The following is a 24,317-nucleotide window of genomic DNA, read 5'->3' on the forward strand; positions in this document are numbered from 1 at the left end:
TGAGAGAAGGGTAGGATGAGGGGGGAGTGTGGGGAGGGGTCCTGGGATGGGTCCTGGCAAGGAGAGGTCGGGGAGCTCTGGGGTGAGCGGGGGCATTGGGGAGGAAAGTGAAGGGAGAAATGGTGGGGGATGGGCCCATGTAAAAAGGGCAAGGGTATAAGGAGGGGGGCTTATAGGGTGAGCAGAGTGCGGCATAGGAAGGGACGTCTAGTGTCCTCCAGCTCCAGGCCACGTCCTCTCCCTACTGGCCTGGTAGGGAACGGGGACCCACCCATGAGCGCTGTAAGCTAGACCTGCAGAGATCTCATTGCTCCTCAGGTCTGGCTGACCTCCTTTAGCCTCTTCTAAATTGGGGGCCTTTGTTCTGTTAGTGCTCGTGAGAGCAGGGGTAGCTGGGCCAGGGGTCTGCGTGATTCCCCAGCAACCGCTCGGCCGGCATCCCTCAGTCCCCACCTGCTATTCCTGGCCTGGGCCCCGCCCCACCCAAACCCGGCACTTCTGCCCTGCAGCTGCTCTGAGCCAGAGCCACCCACCCACCCTGAGCTCAGCTTGTCAGCCGTGCCGCAGCCGCGTGATGTGGACCTGGTGGCGGCTGAGAACTGACCCAGCTCGATCCCCACATGACCTGAGCCAGGCCAGGGAGCCCAGGTTCGCGTTATTCCCCCTGGAGAGGACATTCACCCAGCGAGAGGCATTTTGAAGCTGATCGGACGCCGTGCTGATCTAAAGGAAGCCACCTTCCAGCCTCAGCTGGCCTGTCTGTCCAGACGCACTGCCTGGGTCAGTCGCTAAACGGACAAGCCGTGTCCAGGCCTGGGTCAGCTGAGCATGTGACTGCACAGCTGCTGCTGTGAACCGCACCCACACCGGGACAGCTGGGGCCAGTGCTAGGAGGGGAGACCTCCCCGGAGACCCTGCAGTCAGCAGGAGAGGTGGTGTGGGTGGCACTCCACCCTTCGGGTCACTTACTAGCACTTTGCATAATGACAGGTTTCAGAGTAACAGCTGTGTTAGTCTGTATTCGCAAAAAGAAAAGGAGGACTTGTGGCACCTTAGAGACTAACCAATTTATTTGAGCATGAGCTTTCGTGAGCTACAGCTCACTTCATTGGATGCATCCGATGAAGTGAGCTGTAGCTCATGAAAGCTCATGCTCAAATAAATTGGTTAGTCTCTAAGGTGCCACAAGTACTCCTTTTCTTTTTACTAGCACTGTGCTGCCTTCGAGGGAGACCTGAAACCAAGGTCCTGACCACCTGTGGTCATTGAGGATCCCAACTCAGATAATCGCATCCTGTCTCTTTAAATCCCCCTTCAGCTTTTCACTTCCTATTCTAAACGATCCGGAGGGGTGGAGGGCTGTTGCTGTGAGCTGTTAAACAGCTGCTTTGTTCCACCTCAGAGGTGGCTGCATTTCCTCTGCTGATAAAGACATTCTGGCGTATAGTTCATCAGTCCATTTGTAAAATGCTTTGGGCTGTATACATGCAAGCTGGTTAACATTAACACACCCTACTAGAGGTTTGGCCGCTTTTACCCACAATGCTTTGTGCAATGGTAATTCAATGGCCGAGTTCAGACATATGAGCATGTCTCCCCCTGGTGGCTGGCGCCTGTAACTATAATAGCCTGCTACCCGCAGCGGATGGAGTTACTCCTCTGACTCAAGTGGCTTGTGGTTAGGTTGCTGACAGGTGCGGGATCCGTTGCTAGTGGCTGTTATACCAGGAATAGGTTCTGAACTCAATGGCTCTCTCTTTCCACGGCAGATGGGACGTTCTCCTCCATCAGCAGCGCCACGGAGCCATGCCAGCCGTGCTCACGGTGCCCAGAGCACGTGCCGGTCGTAGAGGCGTGCACCCCCACCCATGACACTGTGTGCGCCCCCCAGTGCGCCCCCGGCCACTACCTGCCTGCGGAGAACAGGAGCAGCAGCCAATGCCTGCCTTGCCAGGTGTGCGGGCAGGGCTATGGGGCAGCTATGCCGTGCAGGCCTACGGACAACACTGTCTGCCAAAAGTGCCCGGAGGGCTTTTACTCGGAGGAGAAGAGCTCCGCAGCGCCATGCCTGCCCTGCCGGCTGGAGTGTAATGAGGACGAGGTGATGATCCGCGCCTGCAGCCCAGCGTCGGACACGCTGTGCATGGGTACGTACCGCGCTGGCCGCTCTGGCGGGCGTGGCTGGCTATATCGGAGAAGGTGGGCGAGCGCGGGCTGGGGGGATCTGCCCGGGTGGCGAGCGAGGGGGCGTGTGCTGACTCTTGTGGGTGTGTGGGTTGCGGTGGGGGAGTTGTGTGTTGAGCGGTACAGGGGGCCACTCAACCCAGCTGGGCCCGTCTCCCGCCTGCCGCTGACTCACGACAACCCAGGCAGCTGGGGCGTGCAAAGCGGCTGAGAAGTAAGCGCAGCGACTGGCACCATTGCGTCTCGGATCCACAGCCATAGGCCAGGACGCCTTTGGGCCAGGTGCTGTCCAGACACAGAAAGTCGCTGCCCCAAAGACCTGACAGTCTAAGCTGTGTGTGTCCGTCCCCCCACCCCGCAGCCGCAGGGGAACAGTGTGTTGTTATTACAGCTGTGTAAGCTGGCTCAGCAGCCCAGGAAGGATGGATGTCAGGCCAGAGTCGGTTTCAGGGCACAATTTATTGGGTGAACAGAGAACTTAACTAAATACCAAACTAAAGTATTTCCTCTGCCCAACCCGAACTGCAGGTCCCAGCGGTTCATCCCTCTCCTCTCTCTCGGCCCCTCTGGGTCCAGGCACTCTGGCAGTAAACTTCCTACAGTTCTCCAGCTCAGAGATCTGGCTGGCCTCTATAGGGACCGACTATCACCTGACCCACCCCCACCCTGCTGCTTTGGCTGGGAGGCAACTGATCAGTCACAGGTGGAGCTGGGCCAGCCACTTTATGACCAGCTGGCTGACACCTTAGGAGTGAATTCGATTGTTGTTGTTGAAAAATGGCATTAAAAATCAGAAAGTTTGGTTGGAATTTTTTTAAATGGATGTGGGGGTAGGGATGGGATCGGATGAAATTGGAAGATTAAAAATTTATCTTTTTTCGTTTGGGTGGGTGGGTCATGGGTGAGTTGGTTTTTGGACCTTGTTGGTTTATCATTTTCCCCTTTCCCTCCCACCTTTTAAAAAATAACTGAAAGAAAGAAAGAAAGAAAGAAAGAAAGAAAGAAAGAAAGAAAGAAAGAAAGAAAGAAAAAGAAAGAAAGAAAGAAAGAAAGAAACCCATGTCCTATGTTGGAATCTGTAGAAGGAAAATGACCTTGATGCTTGTAGCATGTCTCCCTCCTCGCCCGCCCACCCCTTTTGTGATCCACTCTGGTTAGGATGGGACCTGTCCTTTGCCCATTGCTGGGGGTGGAATCTAGCTGTCATGTCGTTAGCCTGAGACTGGCTTGGTGCCTTGTATTGGGATAGCTCAACTTGCAGGGATAAGAGGGAGACAATGTCCCATCAGGGGCTCATTCCCCCTATCCTTCCCAGAAGGCCTTGGCATTGGAAGATAGCCATGTGTGCAGATCGGACCAGACCCTGGCCCAGTTTAAATCGATGGGAGCTTGGCAGTGGGAGCTTGGCTTGGGAGCTGGGTAGGATTTGACCCAGATTGTCTTAGGTGTCCTCTTGAGACCTGTTTTCCTTTTTCCTTCCCTCTGTCTTGTTCTCAGTTTTGCTTGTGCATTTACCGCTGAAGAAAGGCGCCGGGTTGGTAGCTCTGGGGACTGGAGTCCTCTCCCCAGAGAACAGAAAGCAGCCGGGCTGGCTGCCATCACACCAACCCTGGCCTGAGCAAACCACGGGTAGGGTTGAAAAGGGGCCTGCAGCCTCTCTAGCTCATTTGGCCCTTGGCACCTATGTCAAAGGGTCTGATTAATGCTGGTGTCCATAGCTTTGCTAGGCTGGTGTCTGCTGGAGACCTGACAAATTGCCCAAACTGCAGGGCAGTGCCAAGCTGGGCTGAGTTTGAACTGGTGACAGAGAGCCCCAGGCAGGAATTTGGAGAGCACTGAGCTAAGTGGGGCAGGGACAAAACTCATTTCCCGCATCATCATTCCCTGGAGCTGCCCCGCCCTACTTCTTCCGCCATTCACTAGAGCTATATTGGCCATGGGGGAAATATTCCTGGAGCAACAAACATATCTGGGGCCTCAGTTTTTGGATGGCCAACCCGAGTCCCCTAAAAAGGCCCCAATTCTCAGCCAGCGGGTGCTCGGCACTCTCTGAAAATCAGGATCCCCTAAGGGGTCTCAGGCTGAGCACCCAAATCACTAGTCACTTCTGAAAATCTTGGCCTGTCTGGCTGTCTATCCAGCCCCATACACACTGGCTGGCTGTCTTTCCAGCCCCATACACACTGTCTGTCTGTCTATCCAGCCCCATACACACTGTCTGTCTAGCTAGCCCCCCACACGCACACTTGATCATCTGTCTGAAGAATGAAGGGCATGTTCCCGGGAAGAGGATCAGGGCCAGAATCAGAGGCCAGAGTGGATTGAATCCAGTGAAACACTCCCACCCTCTCTCTTTCCATCTTCCTCTCCCTCCGGTTTTGTTTTAGAGAAACAGTTGCTTTTTTGTCCATGAGGACAGAGCCTCCTTAGGTTGCCCTTAATCTCCCCTTTGTCCCGGTCGCTGTGTCTTTAATCCCGCTTGGCTGTTGCGGGGTGAGTATGTGGGCTTGTTAATGAAACTCTCTGAAGCAGAGTGTATTAAAGGGCTGGGTGGCAGCACCATGCCGAGGGGGCAGCGCCAATCCCTTAAGACTTCTTTGTCTCCCCGGTATTTGCCTCCAGCTTCCGTGTGATCTCGTCCTCGCCGCTTTTGAAAGTATCCGGCAAAGGGGCGTTGCCATTCCAAGCGCGGGAGGGGGCAGCTCTGCTGGAACGAGGCAGCATCCTTGGGCCCTGTTCACTTCTTCAGGGGCAGGGCGGGCGTTCGTGGGGAGAGGCTTGTCCCATAATAGAACAGCGGGGGAGCCATCTCCAGTCAATGATATTATGAGAGCAGGATTGAAATGGATGCTGGGCCAAGGTCCAGGGCTTGCTATATCTTGAGAATCGGCAGGGCAACAAACCAGTGTTTTCTGCTGTTACAGCCCTGGGAACTGCCGCTGACTTGGGGCCTGATACAAAGATTTTTGGATGAGGTCCTTGGGGCATCTGGGAATTGACCTACCCACTCTGTGCCTCAGTTTCCCTATCTAGGAAATGGGGATGAAAGGAAAGTGCTTTGAGCTCTTCGGCTCACAGGGGCTATGTATGTGCAAAGTATTGTGGGCCGCCAGCTGCTAAAATTGTGTAGGGTGAAAGGCCAGCTGGGAATCAGAATGGCATGGCTTTTCATGTCTCACAATCCTCCAGGGCTAGCAGCGCATTGGCGGCCCCAGAACACCTATTTCCAGGTGTTGGCTAGTGATCGGGAAGAAGAAACTTCTGTCAGAGCAGCGGGGGCTCAGGGAAAGGTGGCTGCTTTGCACACTGCTCGAAACGACCAAGGTCCTTTGTGCAAGTGAAACCCAGCCCCTGTGCATTGCAGGATTGGGGTCCAAGAGGAGGGAGCACCAGGCTGGTCGGGGTCTGGCTCTCCTCCTCCAGCGCCACCCACACTCTGAGAGTTACCACCTGCTGATCTCTGTCCGAGTGACCCACCAGGACCTGCAGGGAGCAATGTAGAAACGGCCTTTCCAACTCACCAAACGGCCACAGCAACTGGACGGCAAGCGACGGCACCCGGAGGCAGCAGAATCATTGTGTTGGCCCTGAGGAGGCGTCAGTTCAAATCCTGCCTTTGCCATTTACCTGCTGGGTGACCTTCAGCAAGGCTCTCTGCTTCATCTTAGACTCCCACCTTCTGTCTGTCTTGTGGACTTAGGCCGCAGGGCCTGGATCCTCCAATGCATTTAGACACCTCACTTCCATTGATTTCAATGGCGCTTAATGACCTTGGCAGAGGTGGGCCTGTGGAAAAGGGGCTGTCCCTTTGGCACAGCTGCAAGGTGCCCAGCCTCAGAGGCAGCCTTTAGGCCCTGCTATAATATAAATCGTCCACATTCTGCTGACACTCCCTGAGCTGCTGTGTTATTGGGAAGGGGACGGCACTGGCTCTGCCTGCCATTGCTAGGCACCGAGGGCCGGGGTCCCATGAGTGACAGCTTCTTCACACAGGGTTAACCCGCCAGATTTCTTCTGTCTCCTCCTTCCCCAGGGCTCTTCCACCGTCTCGGGGAGTCAACGCCATAGTCAGTCGCTGGCAGAGAGCGACTGACGTGCTGGAGATGGGCAGAGCTGGAGGGGGACTGGGGCCCGGGGCCCATCAATAAATGCCTGATCCATTGCAGTCAGGGGCAGGGGCCCTGGAACACTTTTAATAGTGGGGGGGGCAGAAAGCCAGCCTGCTTCCCCCTTCCTCACTTCCCCCCAGAGTGGAGTCCAGGAGCAGGGCTGTGTCTCCAGGAGGGGCGGGGGGACATGGACAGGGGTAAGGGGCCCGAGGCTGGGACCACATCTGGGGGTAGGCACAGGGCCCACAGCTGGGACCCTGGAGGGGGTGGGGGACAGCAATGGAGCCCCGGGCGCAGGCCGGCTGCAGAGCCCAGCGTAAAACCTGGGGGTGCTGCGGCACCTCCCGCACCCCTAGTTCCCGCACCTGTGATCAGGGGGCATCTTTCTACTGACTTCAGTGGCTCAGGCCCTAGGGGCAGATGACAGGTGTCTCAGAAGGGGGTGGAGGAGGGGTGTTTAAGGGAGGGACGAGTGGGTTGAATTACAAGCGATGGGATGAAATTAAGAAAGAGAGAAATCAAGGGGAGAGGGAAAAGTCCCAGCAGAGAGAACTGCACCGGAGCTGGACCGTGTCATTTTCAGCATGAGGAGAAATACCCAGGCCGGCTCCGATCGAGCTAGTGCGCTGAAAATATGAAGTCTAGCCACGGTGGCGTGAGCAGCGGGAAGCCCTGAGCCCAGCCCCGGCCCAGAGCCTCGTACATAGTCAGGCGGCTAATCCTCCCACTGCCCATGCTGCCGCGGCTGCCTCTCTGGTTTTAGCCTGTTCACTCGACTAGAGTAGCGCAGGTACATCTAGCCGAGCGGGAAACGGCACCTTCTAGGCCTAGTGTAGACGTACTCCGAGCTGTGGAGCAGTCCCCGTCCTTTACACTAGCCTGGATTAAACACCTGGGAAACGGCTCTTGGGCTCAGATATTGTTAGTGGCTTAAGAAAGCTTTTTCATCTCCAGTTTCTCTTGAATTTCAGAACATGGGCAAACTGGGAGGAGCCGAGCCCCCGGGAGAGGAAGGGTCACAACCCCTGACCTCTGAAATGACCATGCTTGTCCCTTTCTAGTTAGTAGATAATTAAAGTCCTCTCCCTCCCCCCAAACACCACACCGCACGGGGCAGAGAAGACCAAACTCAGATGCGCCTGTCGGTTTGAATGAGAGGGGCTGGCAGGAGAGAGGGGAGGATGAGGCAGGTTTGCAGGATGGCCTGCAGGCTTATAGAGCCATCGCTGGAACAAACGCCGCTTGGAGAAATGGGAGCTGTCCAGGGCGTGGCAGGGTGAAAGGATATTAAAAACATTGGGCTTGGGCCTTTTTTCACTCGTATGATGGAGGAAGACAGCCTGAAAGGTTATTCTGGGTGGAGGGAGGTTGCTTTGTGTTCTGACATTGATTTATCTGGAGAAATATCTGAACCGTCAATTGTCCTCTTCCTTGGTTTTTGCTGGCGGTCTTCTGGAAGGTCTCGGAGATGTTTATTGTGAGCTCTTTGCTTTAATTGATAGGGCCGGATGGTTGACTCTTTAACAGACGTGTCCTTTCTCCCAAGTGTTCATTAGGCATTAGAGTGAAATAGATTGTCATGAAAACCAGACTTTTGAACTTACCAATGAAAAATCCCTTCCCTCTCCCAGTGGCTCAAATTTCAGTGCTGTGTGATGTCTTAACTTCACTCACTAGCTCTCCTGATGTCTGCCAGGGCAGACCAGTCCCCATCTTGGAATGTTAAAAAAAAACCAAAAAGGTCCAGGGAAAAAAACCCTCCTGTTCTGATACAAACACCTAAAGAAGCCCAGCAGGGCATCTGGCTTCTGGGCGGGATTTGGCCACACAGAGCAGACTCTGGCAATTTCCCCTGTACAATCAAGTACGGAAACCCCTCCTGGCAAGGGTATGACATGTTACAAAAGGCACATTGCTGGGAGATGAGACAGATGTGGAGTGCTAATGGGGTGCAGTTTTGCTTCAAGTCCAGCCAAGGTCAGCGAGGACTGGAAGACAGTCATTGCTCCAGGTGTAATAAGTTGGGTGGTGCTCAGGTCTTGATCATCACAAAATGTATCTGCCCTGTCATCGGTTTCAGCACCGGGGCCTAGGAGTGGATGATCAGCGGGCCAGGAAAACCGTTCTCTCTCTCCCAGTCAGGCTGGCGGTGGGACATTTGGCTCCGTGAGTGAGCAGGTGATCTGAGTCAGCCAGGTGCCATTTGCCCCTGCTCCGTTTACGTGGAAACCAGCCACATCTGTCAGTTGGGCTCTCAGCCTAACGCAGCGAATTCAGACGGGGCGTAAGCGGGTGCACTGAAGTCCAGGGAGGCAGTGCAGACAAGCAAAGGAGGAAATGTCTCTCGCTGTTGTGGGAGGAGAATGCACTGTGCCTAGCTTGGGTGGTAATTATCTATGGCCCACACAGATCTGCTGACCAGCCTCTGGGAGCATAGAAACACCTTTTATTGGACCAGCCATAATGGGGCTCAATAGGGGCAGATCCTTAATGCCCTTCTGGTTAGTAAGCCACCCCCAGGAATGCTTTGAGAATTCAAGGTCGGGTGGAGGGAGGATTGGCCTGTGGAACTCATGGCCACAGGAGGTCACCAAGGGCAAGAGCTTAGTAGGATTCCGAAAGGGACTGGAGACATTTTTATGGAGGAGAGGAACCTCCAGAGTTATAGTAGTAGGGATTTAAAACACCCAAGGGTTTTGGAAGGGATAAACCCTAATACTTCAGGGCTTAAGCCACCTGCTGTGTAACAGAAGCTAAGAGGCACCTTTCCCCTGGGGCAAGTCGTCCCAGAACTGCCCACTGCAGAGATTCATGCACCTGCCTCTGAAGCAGCTGGCAGTGAGCGGATACTGCTCTGATCCTGTATAGCAGTGCCTAGATTCCCCGAACTCCATCGGGATTAGCAGGAGTCGTTAGCCCCTTCCTAGCAGGAGGGGTTGTCCAAGGCGTTCAGAGATGGGCACTAGTGATGCAAACGTACAACGGAGCCTTTCTTAGCAGCCGTGCCCAGCAAGCTGGGCTGTATGCGTCTGACTGCTAGCGACTTGCACCCGTCCCTAACCTCCTAACTTTCCCACTGGTTCTCCTGGCTCCTTAAACGGGAAACACCTTCTCTGATTCGCAGAGAGAATCCGTATTCTGCCAGCGCTTCCCACCTGCTCAAATTCATCCACCCGTCTCACTCAGGGAAATGAATTTGGGCCCCTGCTGGGGCTGGGCCCACAAGGTCTGTGAGTCTCCCGGGCTGGGTAGGCCAGTGGAGAGCACAGCTGCGTAAGGGAGAGTGTGTGTGTTTGGGTGGGGGGGTTATACTGCACAGTGGGTGAGTGTTAGCTAGACAGCCCTCGTCTGCCTGGGTCTGTGGGGGTTTCCGATAGAACCAGGTGGCTTCCCCCGTCTCTGCTCATACCATATTCCTAGTGTTACCGTTAAGGGAATGTAGCAGCTGCCTCTGGTCTTTGCATGCAACATGCACCCAGCCCTTCTGTCGGTTTACGCGTGACTGCACGAGTTGTGGCTGCCTGATACACACTCCAGGTGCATTCACACCAACACACGCACTGACCCACATGCACACACAACCGCCATAGGCGAGCGCGAGTCTGTGTAGCGTGGGTGTCACACACCACCAGGGCAGCTTAGCATTAGACCTGCTCAGAAAATGGCTTTTCTGTCTTGCAAAAAAAATTGAGCTTTGACATTGGGATGAAAAGCCACCGCTTTAAACACTTCTGTGAAACGAAATTCTGCTGAAAAAGTCGTCCTGGCTGCAATCGAAACGTTTTGTTTCGATGAGTTTGAAAGATTTCATTTGGCTTTTGACCTTTTTTAACCGTTAACATTTTTTCAATTTCGAAATGAAAAATCAACACTTTTTCTTCCAAAAATGTCATCTTGATATTTTCTCAGAACAGGTTTCTTTCCCATTTTTAAATGAAATTGCATTGAAAGTGATAGTTTTGCACACACACAAAAATCAGTTTAATTGAAAAGGCATTTTCCAATGAAATATCGCAAAAAAGATATCCAGCCAGTCGTTCTGAGCATCCACTTCCTACTCTGCACCGATGACACAAGCCGTGGAAAATGAGGCACTTCCTCTTATGATCTCATTAACACTCACAGGCTCTGATCAGGGCCCTACTGCGCCAGGCGCTGTACATACATAACCAGAAATGTCCCTGCCACCCAGAGCTTTCACACGCCAACACGCCGTTCTCATGTATCCCCCGTACGCACACACACACGCTCACACTTACATGCCACTTTCATCTCTGCTTGAGCTGCCGCAGCTGGAGACTGTTGAGGTCGGAGAGTGACCCAAGCCAACAATTCCAGAGCCTAGTCCCTCTTCAAACTCCCCCACGCGCTTGTACCTCACCGCCCCCTGCTTTATAGACACATAGACTTTAAGCTTAGAAGGGACCATCTAGTCTGACCTCCTGCACATCGCAGGCCACAGAACCTCGCCCACCCACTCCTGTTTGGAGGAGCGCTTCCCCCAAGCAGCAAGAGGTCCAGGTCCAGGGCACCGAGAAAAGCTGGTGACTTCACATCCTCCATTGCAGCTTAAACCTCCCTAGCGTTCCAGGGGACCTGGGCAAGACGGCTCTGCAGAGGGCTCCGCTGAATCACCCACGAAACCGGACGCAGAGAGAATCTGATTGCAGTTCTCTGGAGCCTGCTTTGCACCAGCTGAGCTCAGACCCCGCAGCCAGGGAAGGGGCCTGGTGGAAGAGGCTAGCTCACCGCCAGCTCGCGAGTTCAGCCAGCCTCCCGCTGGCCATGCTCCCTGCACATCGGGGGCAGCCAGCGCCCTTTGGGGGTGAAGCAGGAGGGGAGCTGCAGCTGCAGAACGAGTTCACGCACCCCACTTTGCAGCTTCAAAGGCAGGAGGGACTCTGCAAGCTGGTCCCTCTCCAGCTGTTCCTCCATAGACAAGGCCTCTCCCCGCATCCCCCCCCTGGCCCGTAACTTGTCATCACTTTCCAGCAGACAGACCAGATGCTCCTCACAGGCCGCAGCCTATTGTGGAGACTTTGATGTAGCCAGGCAAAAGGGCAGGAGGCGGGGGAAGGGGGAGGGGGTCGAGCTGGGCCAGACGGGGAGGATGGAGAAGGGGAGCTGCAGGGCTGGTTTTCAAGCCCCAGGGCTGAGGGCCTGGCTGAGCGAATGCAGCCCCGCTTGGGTCTCTTTTGTTATCTGCTGCCTGGGCCTTCGGCTTCTGCCGTGTCCGGAGAATGAGATCAGGATACCGGCTTGCTGGAGCCTTCACACGTTCAGCAGGGCGCAGATGGACGGCTGCCCCTCCGGCAAGGGTCAGACCTTCGGGCTGCTCTAGAACTCCCCGACTCCGTGCTGGGCCAGCTACCCGGGTTGTTTCTGCCTTCCACGGCACCCTGTGGGGGGACCTCCTAGCAAGAAGTTAGGCAGGTCTTGTGGCTCAGGCACTGGGTGAAGGACACGGGAGAGCTGTATTCACTTGCTAGCGCTGCCCATCAATCTCTGTGTGGCCTTGGGCAAATCACTTAATCGCTCCCTGCCTCGGGTTCCCACCTGCGCAATGGGGAGAATGACTCTGCCTTGTCTGTTTCGATTGCCCTCTCATCCTCCCGTTGGCAGTGTCAGGGGAGCCGGGTCGAACCCAGGATCTTAGCGAGACAAGGTGGGAGAGGTAATCTTGTTCACTGGCCCAACTCCCATTGGTGAGAGACAAGCTTTTGAGCAACACCGAGCTCTTCGTAGACCAGGGCATGACCCCCCGCCCCACGCCAAGTCCCACCTTGGGGCATTACATCCTGCATAAATTCTCCCTGCAGCGTCCATGGATTCGTCTTCACCCTGTCCTGAACTGCTGTGTAATGCGGGACTGTGTGCTGCTCTACCCAGGGCCAGCTGCATTTCACTGGCGGGCGAAGTGATTCCTGTACTGGAGAGGGCCCACTTGTCCTTACACCCCAGTGTTACAGGAGCATAACTCCACTGACTGAGTTAGCAGTTGCTCCTGATTTACACCAGTCTAAGTGAGAAGAGAGTCGGACCCTTTGTCTGAACAGCACTTCAGCATCCCTTGGCATGAAAATCACTTTAGACACGTCACTTTTCTTCCCCGTAGTAACCCACCACTTCCGTACAGCTCATGGAAATGGCCTGGACAGTCCACCACAAGAATGATCTTTAGCCATCCGCTTACCATGTGATGTGCTAGGTCTTTGCAAACATTTATTAACCCACAAAACCCACTTGGGAGGCAGATATTATCCCAGGGCTCCTGTAGTCCTCCTTAACCTCTGCCCCTCTCCCCCCAGCAAAAAGTTTTGACGAAAAACTTTTTTGTCAAAAATTCCTGTTGAAAATTTTTGAGTTTTTGTCAAACCCCCTCCCCCCTGCAATGCATTGGTTTCTGACAACTCCCAAAATTAAACCATTTTCAGTTTAAACCTCTCAAAAGTTGGCTTTTGGTTGCTGAAAATTGAAAAAAATCCATTTTGAGGCAGACTCAAAGAGCTTTAATGAAAATGAAACTTTTACCTGAAAAAAGCATTTCTGTTGTGCTAAAAAAAAGCCTTTTTCTGCTCAAAAAAAAAAAGCGTTGATGGAAAATGTTCCACCAGAGGGGAGACAGCGGGGAAGAGCCATGGCTGCTGATTTGGGAGAGGGCCCAGTGTCTCACACGAGGCCCCGCAAATGGAGGTGCCTGGGGAGTAGGGGGTAAGCATGGGTCTCTCTCTGTCTCTTTTAAGCATCTCATGTTGTCGGCTGTGTTCACTTGCAGACAGAGAGCTGCAGATCCTGAAGCGCACGGAGGGGGACCCCCGCAAGGATCACCCCAAGAAGCCCCCGCTGTCTGAGTCAGAGGGCAGCGCCTCCCCCAACAACTCCTCCGAGTTCCTCCCGCCGCTGCCGGACAACAGCAAGAACATCATCCCCGTTTACTGCTCTATCCTGGCCGCGGTGGTGGTGGGGCTCCTGGCCTATGTGGCTTTCAAATGGTACGTGTGGCCTGGCTCACTGGGCTGCTCCAGCTCTGCGGAGGGGGTGCCGGGAGAATCACCGCAGGGGGGTCACCGGTGCCGCTCAGCATAAGCCGGCTCCCATGCGGGGCACCAGCCAGCAAAGCAAGTGCTCTCCACAGCCACGCTGACTAGGCTGCCCTCCTGGGCTAGCTGACCCCCCCCTTCTGGCCTGGCTGTTCCCCCTCCTGGGGGGACCCCTCATGTCTTACCCCGTTGGTGCCTAGCAAAGCCCTTTGGGTCCTGCCGGACATGGGCCCAAACCAGGACCCCAGCTCCAAACCCTGAGCTCTGGGGATGTTCCCGTCGGTCCCTAATGCTGTAATGGGCTAGAATCAGAACACCACACCCCCTGAAACTCTGGGGAAGTTCAGCTTTGGATCCAAAGTCCAGGGCTTAGGCCCGTTTCTGTGAGGGTTGGGATCTTTCCCACTTTGCCCATTCCTCATGGTATGGACATTCATCTCCTCCTGCGCTTTGCATCCAGTTGCTCTCCTCAATACGCCTTCCACTCACCCGCAGGAGTCAGAGAAGTATCATTATCCCCATGTCACAGATGGGGAAACCGAGGCACAGAGAGTTGAAGTGACTAGTCCCAGGTCACACAGCAAGTCAGTGGCACAGCCAGAAAGAGAACTCAGGAGGCCTGACTCCCAGACCTGTGAGCTAACCACTTGACCATGCATCCCCTTCACACCTGAGCTCCCCGGGCTCTGATAAAACATACTGTATGAAAGCAATAGGAGGGACATCCAGCCAAGGGGCAGCACTTGTCTTATGGCAGGAAGGAGGAGCAAGATTATTGTCTAGGGGCTCAGCACAGGACTGGGAGCTGGAAACTCCTGGGTTTCTAACCCAGGCTCTGACACTGACTGCCTCTGTGACCTTGGGTGTGTCCCTTAGCCCTCCTCTGCTTTGCTTTCCTGGCTGGGATCTGGAGGTACCTCCTACCATGCAGGGGGCAGGCAGGGCAGAGTGATGAACTGGGGGGTGTTTGTAAAGCGCTTTGAAGACGGAAGGCACAAAGTATTAAGAGGGTTTGGCTGGATTCAGTGGGCCAAGTGGATCCTGAGTGCATCTGCATTGAGGCCGCTGGGCCAAGTCCATTGCGGGTGCAGCGCAGCCAGGGATGACTTGGTCGCAGCCTGTTCCGGAGGGAGGGATTTGCCCTCCGGTCACCATGTCCTGCCCGCCGTGCACAAATGTTCAGCCGGGGAACTGGACGGGCAGAGCGTCGTTATTCCCTTCGGGGCAGGGCTGGCCCACAGAAGGGGCCGTGTCCCCTGCTGCATCGGGCATGCTGCTGGGGCCCAGTGGCTGAATAGGATTAAACCTCGTTTGGGGCGCCAGATTAGATCCGTCTCTCCCTCTGTATCTGGCCTTGGCTGGGGAGACCGGAGGAGTGGGCGGTAGATTAATGGGAACCCTGCTGAAAGGATTTCAAACCGCTGGCTGTTCTATTGGAAAGTGCAAAGCCAACCCCTGGCCGGCTCTCTTTGTGCCTGTGTTTGGGGATTTATTTCGTTTCGTGGTGTTTGAGCCGCCCTGCTCCCCTTCCCGCTTGTTTACATTCTTTCTATTCCACTCACATTGAGAGACTCCAGAGCTGAGTGGGTCCCTCCTCCTCCCATATAGATCATAGATCCCATCCTGCCTCCTGCCATATAGTTCACAGACCCCGTCCCTCCTCCTGCCATATAGATCATAGACCCCGTCCCTCCTCCTGCCATGTAGATCATAGACCCCCCCATCCCTCCTCCTTCCATATAGATCATAGACCCCCCTGTCCCTCCTCCTGCCATGTAGATTATAGACCCTGTCCTGCCTCCTGCCATATAGATCATAGATCCCCCGTCGCTCCTCCTGCCATATAGATCACAGACCCCGTCCCACCTCCTGCCATATAGATCATAGTCCCCCCCATCCTGCCTCCTGCCATATAGATCATAGACCCCTCCGCCCCCTTCGCTCACCCTGGCTTCCTTTCCCCAAGCCTCCCTCTGCGTGGTGAATCCGAGAGCATTCACTCGACAGACCCCTTCCCCCCAGGATGTGAGGAGCACCCTGAGTACAGACCCACAGCTCCTTCTGCAAGCGCTGGGGCCGGTGGCGATTTACACCACTTGTATTTGCCGGCATTCGGGACGTAGCAGATCTGAGTCCGATTCCCGGCTCTGCTCCAGAGTCTGGGTGACCTTGGGCAAGTCACTTGAGCACCGAGGGCCACGTTCTGATGCCGGACTCAGCCGGAGCAGTATATATGTAGGCCCCCCCGGCAGGCCTGGGCCAGGACTCCATTGTGCGAGGTGCTGTACAAACACAGACCCAACACACAGTCCCTGCCCCAAACAGCGTTCTACGAGGCCTCTTCTACCTAGATATATTCCCCCCTTGCTGCTCACTGCCATGCACCCCCTGTTCTCCTCTCTGGTTAGCGGGTGCCTGGTCACTGGGGGCCAGTCCTGGGAGCTGCTGAATGTCTCACCTCCTGCTAGCACCAACAGGGAGGGCGGGGTGGGGCAGCACCTCCCAGGATTGGGCCCTGGCTGCCTATGGCTGTCTGTAGCACAGCAGTGTCCGGTTCCAGCCGAGCGTAGGGCCCTGGTTCGATTCTGAGGTCTATGGGGTGGGGAGCGTCTTTTGGTCCTGCATGTACAGCACCTGGCGCAGTGGGGCCCAGAGCCCGTCCGCCAGCCCTAGGCGCTACCAGGGGGGGGGTACGAACATAGTAAGAGACAGCCCCGCCCAAAGGGCCTAAACACACACAAGCTGAGGGAGGGGAAACAGGCACAGAGCGAGTGGAGTGACTCGTCTGAGGTCGCACAGCAGAGCCAGGGACAGAACCCAGGCATCCTGAGTCCCAGGACCGCACCCTCTGCTGCCTCCTCGTGCCCTATGAGACCTTTCACCAGTGCTCTCCCTGTTGCACTAGACACATGCTCCCGTGCACAGACCGGCGCTAAAGGACTAGCACTAGCCACGGGCATTTGCCCCAGCTCTCTGGCTGGGGACAGGAGGGTGGGGGGTGCAAGATGCATCAAGCTGTTTCCAAACCGGGCTCCTCCATGCATGGGCTGGGAGGATGGGGAGGAGGGCGGCACTGGAGAAAGGGATGGAGTGAGAGAGGCAGAGAGAAGCCGGAGAGGGAGGGTGAAAGAAGTGGAGGCTGGCTAGGGGCAGAGAGACATAGACGGCAGGAGGACCCCCGTCCTCCGCTCCAGCAGCCAGCCCCGGCTGAGCCATCTGTGCCAGGGGTCTGCAGGGGACCGGGCGGGGGGAATTATCCTGCAGTTTGGGAGCCTGCAGAGAAAGAGCGCAGCTGAGCCCGAAAGCCCTTCCCTGCCGAGGCTGCATGCGCAGGACTGGGCCGGCTAAAACCCCACGGTCGGGGGCAAGCCAGGTGCTGCAACGGGGTCAGTCAAGTGTGGGCGCTCCGCTGAGAGGAGGCTAAACTCCGGGGGTGCGAAGGGGGCATATTAACTCCCCATGTGTGCACACAAGGATTCCACCCCCCAACCCCCCCCACGGCTAGCACGTTACTGAGCCCAGCCGCTCTCCCCCTTCCCCCGCTGCAGCTGGAACACCTGCAAGCAGAAGAAGCAGCTGGCCAAAGCCAGGGCTGGGGAGCTGGGGGCCTCCCCCGAGGGCGAGAAGCTGCACAGCGACAGCGGCGTCTTCCTCGACACGCACAGCCTGCAGGAGCACCACCCACTCAACAAGGGTAAGGCCGTCTCAGCCGCGCCTCAGCAGGGCCACACACCCCAGGGAGGGAGCCTCTTCCACGCACGGCCGTTCTTGGTAGCGTCCACTCCCTTGGGGCGAGGGGCCTTGGCGGTTTCGGGGTTCCCCCAAGGCGTGTGAGCATTGGCGGTTTCTTTGTCCCCCAGGGAGTATGATGGACCCGTTTCCAGGTTCCCCCCCTCCCACCCAGGAAGTCTGGGCCTTAGCAATTTCGGGGTCCGCCACAGTTGAAAATGTCCCCTGGGGACCAAACAGAGGCAGCATTTGGTCTACAGTCCACCCATGAGGAATCCCAAAGGAAGCTGGGACCACGCCATTGCAGATGGAGTGGCTGCTGTGGCAAAGTGGGCTGCCGGATAGACGCCCTTATGGGCCCCGAGGGTCCCCTCCCATAGGCGCCGACTCTGTGGGTGCTCCGAGGCTGGAGCACCCACAGGGAAAATTTGGTGGGTGCTCTGCACCCACCGGCAGCTCCCAACCCCGCTCCCCCCACCCCAGCTCATCTCTGCCTCCGCTCCACTCTGCCTCCTCTGCTGAGCGCACCACTGGGTTCTGCTTCTCCACCCTCCCTCCCAGCACTTGCGCCGTGAAACAGCTGTTTCGCGTGGAAAGCCTGGGAGGGAGTGGGGAGGAGGAGGAACGCAGCGCGCTTGGGGGAGGAGGCGGGGCCGGGGCGGGGATTTGGGGAGGGATCCAATAGGGGCAGGGAGGGGCGGAGTTGGGGCGGGGTGGGGCACGAGCACCCACCGGCGCTGACAAAAGTTGGCACCTGTGTCCCCTCCCACTGTATAGCCTTAGTCTGGGGCCACCATCTCTCCGGGTGGGGAGGACAAAGTAGGGACTGGCTGGTGCCGCTGCATAAATCAGCCAGAGAGGGCACTGTGGGATGAATACAGGGACCCAGACCAGGAATGGAACCAGGCCGGGTGCTTATTTGGGTAGATAATGGGTTCGAGTGGCTCTTTTTGGAGCCCCCCGGGGCTAAAGATTGCAGCCTCTCTGGCTTTCTCACCCTGGGGGCCTGCTCCAGCCAACCTGCCACAGCAAGAGGTGCTCAGAGCTCTGAAATGTGGCAGGATTGGGTCCTAGCTCCTTAAAGGGAAGCCACAGCTATTACGGTTAGTTGTGTTACGCGCCAGTGTGGGCAGAAGAACAAATGGCTAGAAACTGGCCATCAACAGCGAGCAGCTCACCTGAGAAATGTTTCCTGCTTTCCCCCAAATTGTGGGATCCCGCCCCATCCTAAACGACCTCTGAAGGAGGCCTAGGCTGGGCGATATCAAGCCTGGACCAATGACAGGTTTAAGGGCTGTCATCCTGCATCTCTCGAGAGCTAGAAATGGAAGCTTTCCCCCACTGGAAAGGGTCAGTGTCCACTTTCCCATCAGAACGCCCAGGGCTTGCGGCTAAAGTCTCTAAGCAATTAAACCTTAAATGCCTGCCTCTGTGTGTTGGTTCATTTTAATACATGTTTCCCGCTGCCCTCCACACAGTTGGACCCAGTGGCCTAAGGTTGCCAACCCTCCTGGATTGGCCAGGAGTCTACCAGAATCGGCCTCCATATCTCCCGGTGGCTATTGAAGGCAATCTGGGAGATTTTAATAGGTCGTTAAAAGTCCGGTCAGTGGTGCTGCGGGGCTAAGGCAGGCTCCCTACCTGCCCTGGTGCCGCGTGGCTCCCAGAAGCGGATGGCATGTCCGGCTCCTAGGTGCAGGGGCAGTCAGGGGATATCCACGCACTGCCCCTGCCCCAAGCGCTGACTCCACAGCTCCCATTGGCAGGGAATGTGACCAATGGGAGCGGTGGAGGCGGTGACTGCAGGCAGGGGCAGCGCTCAGAGACACCTGGCTGCCCCTGAGCCTAGGAGCCGAACATGCCGGTCACTAGGAGCCACGCGCGCTGGCTAGCCAGAGCCCACAGCCTTCCCCCTCTCCCACACCCCAACCCCCTGCGCCAGCCCTGAGCCCGGTCCCACACCCAAACTCCCTCTTGGAGCCCACACTCCGAACCTCCCCCCTGCACTCCTGCTCCAGCCCTGAGCCCCGTCCCACACCCTGAACCCCCTCCTCCACCCCAATCCCCAGCCCTGAGCCCCCTCCTGCACTCCAACCCCCTTGGCCCCAGCCTGGAGCCCCCTCCTGCACTCCAAACCCCTCATCCCCGGCTCCACCCCAGAGCCTGCACCCCCAGCTGGAGCCCTCGCCTCCTCCCGCACCCCAACTTCCTGCCCCAGCCCAGTGAAAGTGAGCGCTGGAGGGAGCGGGGGATGGAGTGAGCAGGGGTGGTTTCTCAGGGAAGTGGCGGGGCAGGAGGCAGGGCAAGGGTGTTTGGGTTTGTGTGATTAGAAAGTTGGCAACCCTACAGTGGCCATGTGTGCTTTTGAAAACCCAGCCCCTTGTTTTGGTCCCTAAATGGAACCCGATCCCGTTGGAGCAAAAGGATGCAAAACCCCACCCGTAAAACAGTCCAGGTTTCACCGTTGAGCACTTTCCATTCGTTACCAGGCATAATACAAAGCTGGGGGGATTGTTAAACAGCCCCCGGAAATGCTGGCCAGCAGCTTGGGCCAGGGAGTGGAGAACACTGTACCCCCCCGCCCCCCCGAAACTCCAGGGTGATTATTGGCGACGCGCACTTGACCTATGCCACCAGTGCACTGCGAACAGCCATTCTGTGACCAGCCCCGGGAAGCACTCCGGGAAAGGCGGCTTTAATGCCGAACGTGGGACAGGCTGTCTTTGGTGATTCAGCCACGAGACGTGGCCCCCTTTGGCATCCAGGGTGACGACTCAAAGCGGGAGGGGTACGCACCGAATCCCCAGGACCGCTTCCTCCAGCACCGGGCGGTCTCGTAGCCGAGCACTGCTCAGCTTAGAGCATCAGACACAACCCCGGGGCATCGTGTGCTGGGACCTGCCGGGGCGGTGCCTGGAACAGGAGGGCGGTGGCTTCTCTTCAGGTAGCGCTTGTGTAAGGATGCAGGGCTAACGCCGGCTCCCTCGCACGTCCCGGCCCTGACTCTCTCTCTGCCTGTCCCTTTGCAGCGCACAAGGCTGAGCCCCGGCTGTACAGCGCCCTGCCACCCCCCAAGCAGGAGGCGGTGGAGCAGCTGCTGGAGAGCTCCAGCCACGGCAAAGACTGGCGCTGCCTGGCCAGCCAGCTGGGCTACGAGGAAGAGGCCATCGACACCTTCGGCCGGGGCGAAGCCCCTGCCCACACCCTTCTCTCCGACTGGTCCGCCAAGGAGGGGGCCACGCTGGAGGCCCTGTGCGCAGCCCTGGCCGGCATCGAGCGGCCGGACGTGGTGGAGAACTTGACCGGCCCCACTGAGGCCAGCTCAGTGGTGTAATGGCAGGGGCAAGCCAGCAGGGGGACGCACCCCCACGCGAGAACGGGACTCGCCAGGAATTTTAAATGGCAACAAAAAAGAAAAGGGGGGAGGGGAACAAATTTTGTTAATTATAAGGGAACTTTAAAAAAAAAAAAAAAAAGCAACGAAACAAACAAAAAAAGCCATGGAGCAGCGGCCTGTGGAGGGACCAGGTGGCGCACCATGATGTGACTGGCACGTGAGCCCAGCGTCCCCTACTGGCGGCGACCGGACCTGCGGGTACCACACGCTGTCCCCTGTCGGTGGCCATCAGGCCTGCGGCTACCACATGCTGTGGCAGCAGGGGAGCTATGCCTTAATATTAGGGCAGCCTCTTTAGCACCAATGGACGGGACCTGGGATTCTGGGGCCAAAGGCTCTGGGTCCTCTCCCCGCTTGACCATGGGCTTGGGAGAGAGCTGGCCCCTGAGGCGAGCGGGTGGGTGATGCCTCACAGCCTGGCAGGGAGAGAGGCTGGCGTTGCTGGAGAGGGAGGGGAGTTTCTGGGGATGGGTTCTCTGCCCCTTTGACTCTGTCCCGTCTGGCCTGGTGCAGCTCCCGCCTTGTCATGTGGTTTCCTTCCGTCACGTGGCCATTGTAACCCCTGGGGATTAACCATGGGCTTTCCCCTTCCCTGTGCGCCATCTGGAAGAGCCCTCAGCCATACAGGGAGCCTGTGGACCCTGACCTGCCAGGGCCAAGCCATTCACCCTCCCCATGCCTAGGGCTTGCTCGCAAAGGACGGTTCCCAGAATCCTTTAGGGTGCTGCCCTTGGGGTGGGGCCTCATGGACATTGCCTGTAGCCCTTTTAGGGGTTCAGCCCTTTGCCCTTGGGCCCAGTGGCATATGGGGACTTCCAAGTGACCCAGCAACCTCCCTTCAGCCAGAAACCAGAGAGGGAACGGGGGAGGGAGAACCAGCCGGCTGCTCCTTTGACCCTGCGGCCCCCCGACAGCACTGCCGGTGATCCCCCTGCCATGGGATTCAGGACCCCGATGCTGGGAAGTGCTGGCTGAGCCTGGCACTAGGCACAGGCCATTATAGTTAGGCCTTTGCCCCAAGGTGCAAAGATCATGCCGTGTCCCCTGCCCCACCGAATGCCTGTTGGGGTGGCCATGCCAGCCTGCCCCTGGCGGGTCACCACCTGCCTGCCTGTGTCCCGAACTGTGCTCTGTGACTGCCCTCTGCTGAGCTGCTTGGCACGCTGCCCCAGGTCCCGGCTGCCATGGGGCAGCTGGGGGCAGAGCTCCCATCGCTGATGGAGGCCTGTGGTCAGCCCTGGCTCCACAAATGGTTCCCCTACAATAAGACCTTCTCCCTGCCCCTGCACTGGAGGAATGAAACCAACCCCCCCCTCCCCCCACCCCAGGTCTGCAACGCTTGGCAAAGTGTTTCCGCGTGAGCCCAGCGGTGCTGAACCGCCGCGGGAGAGCAGGCTGCAGAGCGGCACCTCGCCGGTGAATGGAACCAGCCTGCCAGAGCAACCATGGCCCCAAAAGCTCGCCAAGTCCCCCACCGGCTGGACCTCCTTAGCCTTAATTTCCTGGGCTCAGCTCGTGGCCAGAGGCTGGCTGAGTCGGTGCGAGCCTGGCTCCTGCTAGTGACTGTAATAGGCTGTTGGGGCCAGACTGCTGTACCCCAAGAAGTAGCTGCCCCTCTGTTGGGTGCAGCAGGTCCTCAGGTCAATCCCTCGTGAGAGCCCTGCTACGATCCCTGCTGGGCGTGCAATGGGCTCTTCCGGGTCAAGGTAACGGCAGACCTTGCCCTGTGTTATTGCTCTGCTGCGTACTTTGGAGAATTGGGGCAGGGAGGGTGTGGTCTCGTGGGGCGCCCGCCCCACAGGTGATCAGCTGCAGCAGGGCTGGTCTAATGGGACCTTCGGGAATGGCTAAGTAGCACGGGAACGCACATCAGCTTTAGCCTGTAAGCTACGGGCTCCTCCTCCTTTTCTTCTTCTTCGTTTTAGGACGGTTTTTGCTGTACTTGACTTCTCTGCCTGCTCTAGTGTTGTATTGTTCGGCCTCTCATTGTGTATGACTCTGCCGTGTCGGAGGACATGGGTGTAATGCTCACGTGTTACAAACCAATTGCATTAAACGCGCGTCGGTGGAGCTGTGGCCTTTGGGAGGTGGGCTCCTGGGCAGGGGAGTGGGTGAGTAGGCGCAGCCAGCATGCCGAGCCAATGAAACACGAGGCATGACGTCAAGAGCAAGGAGCCCAGTCACCAGCCAGGATCAGACCAGTGGCCCAGCTAGGCCAGCACCAGATGCTTCAGGAAAAGGTGTCTGAAGCCCTGGAGGAGGCAGTTATGGAATAACCTGTCCCCAGGGAACTTTTCCTCCTGACCCTGCATAGGTGCAGTTGGTTTAAGACCTGAAGCTTGAGCATGAAAGCGCCCCCCCCCCCCCCGGGTGAGTCCAACCAGTGACAGGCTCCTCCTATGGGAACACTTTTGCGCTATGGGATGGCACGTGGCCTGGAGGTGTGGCTGAGCCGGAGACCCACATGGCCCTTGCTGAGGAGGCGTTGCATGTACACACAAACCCAGCATTTAGCTTTTGTAAAGGCTGCCCCCCCCCCCAACTTTCTAGGTGGCAGCTGGCAGGGGGACAAGATGCTCGGGTTTGCTGGCATGGTCCTGGTGCTGCAGGAGCAGACTGGTGCCCTGGCCTGGTTGCACTGGGCTCTAATGGTAACTGCTGCCCATGTGCCAGCACCCCACTGCCCACAGCGCCTCCCCCAGGCAGCCAGATGACACTGCTTCCCCGGTCCCTGCAGCCGCTTCCATCCCAGCTGTGCAGCGGGGAGCCAACCGGGGGCCACTTGTGAGCCTGAATGGGAGCAGCAAGCCCTGGCTGCCCGCGCCCCATCGGCAGCTCCCCCAACACACAGCCCTGCCACATGCCAGCCTCCCTCCTGATGCTGGGAACACGGCCAGGATGCCGTGGACTCGGGCCCCAAAGGCAGCAGCTGGTGGGCCAGGCTCAGCCCCGCCACACCCTGCTGGGGGCCTTGCACACTGGCCACCCCCACCACCCGGGAGCTAGGCTTTAGATTTGCCTGTGACGTCCCCTTGAGCTTGGGCACACAATAAACAACCACTAGGTGGGGCCAAGCAGGGCCTCCTCTGGGTGCAGGGCAGGTGCCAGGGGCCTCCCCCGGGTGTGGTTGGGGCCAGGGGCCCCTCCCCCGGCTGCAGGTTGCCATCCCTGCTAGGGGTGTCCCTGGGTGCAGGCAGGCAGCTGAGCTGAGGGTGCTCCCAGGCCCGCCGTCCCCTGGCACAGGTACCATGCTGATGGAAGCAGACAGGGCCGCTGCCCAGGTCCCCATCCCTATTTGCCCTTCCTCCTGCCTGGCGAGGCTGCCAGCGTTCCCGGGTCCAGCTGCTGCTGCGGGCTGGGCTGACAGAGCAGGACTGGAAGCCCCCGTCGCTGGCGGGGTACCCTGGGGGGATGGGGTTCCGCCCTCATGGTCACGGGACCAAGGACTGCGCTGGCCTAATCAGCTCACCGCGGCTCCAGCTTCCACAGGGTAAGAGCTCAGCAGTGGCCCCCGGAGCCACCTTACCTGAGTCACTGACCAGGAGGGTGCCGCAAGGGGCATGTTGCTTATTACAGATGAGCCGTAAAACCAAGGCCCTGCTTGGACTGAGTGAGGATGTCCTGGCATGTGCCCTAGGATCATCCCCGGCCACCTTCCACTGTTGGTCACTAGCTTCTGCCTCAAATTGCCCCAGGAGCCTAGTAATGTCCAATAGCACCTGTTCCTAGAGAATAACAGCCTGCTACTACAGCTGGCTGATGGAGTCAGTCCGTCAGCTCACCTGGTGAGGTGAAGGGCCTGGATCCAAACCCTGGTGCTGACCCAAACACCAAGGGCAGTGGGGGGTTGGGGGGGTG

General features: G+C 57.4%; 1 protein-coding gene across 3 annotated transcripts in view; it reads left to right on the forward strand.

The window, feature by feature from the left end:
* LOC140907880 (tumor necrosis factor receptor superfamily member 16-like) overlaps nt 1–22,546 on the forward strand; it is a 46,339-nt gene extending 23,793 nt beyond the window's left edge. For all 3 annotated transcript variants that reach the window (XM_073334857.1, XM_073334854.1, XM_073334856.1), the window contains 4 exons: nt 1,770–2,147; nt 13,069–13,285; nt 16,882–17,027; nt 20,092–22,546. In XM_073334857.1, the coding sequence (XP_073190958.1) occupies nt 1,770–2,147; nt 13,069–13,285; nt 16,882–17,027; nt 20,092–20,396 (1,046 nt within the window). In that variant the 3' untranslated portion in view covers nt 20,397–22,546. The remainder of the gene's footprint in view (nt 1–1,769; nt 2,148–13,068; nt 13,286–16,881; nt 17,028–20,091) is intronic.
* The last annotated feature ends 1,771 nt before the right edge of the window (nt 22,547–24,317 follow it).

This window comes from Lepidochelys kempii, chromosome 2 (assembly GCF_965140265.1).
Source record: "Lepidochelys kempii isolate rLepKem1 chromosome 2, rLepKem1.hap2, whole genome shotgun sequence".
In the NCBI taxonomy this organism is placed as follows: domain Eukaryota; kingdom Metazoa; phylum Chordata; order Testudines; family Cheloniidae; genus Lepidochelys; species Lepidochelys kempii.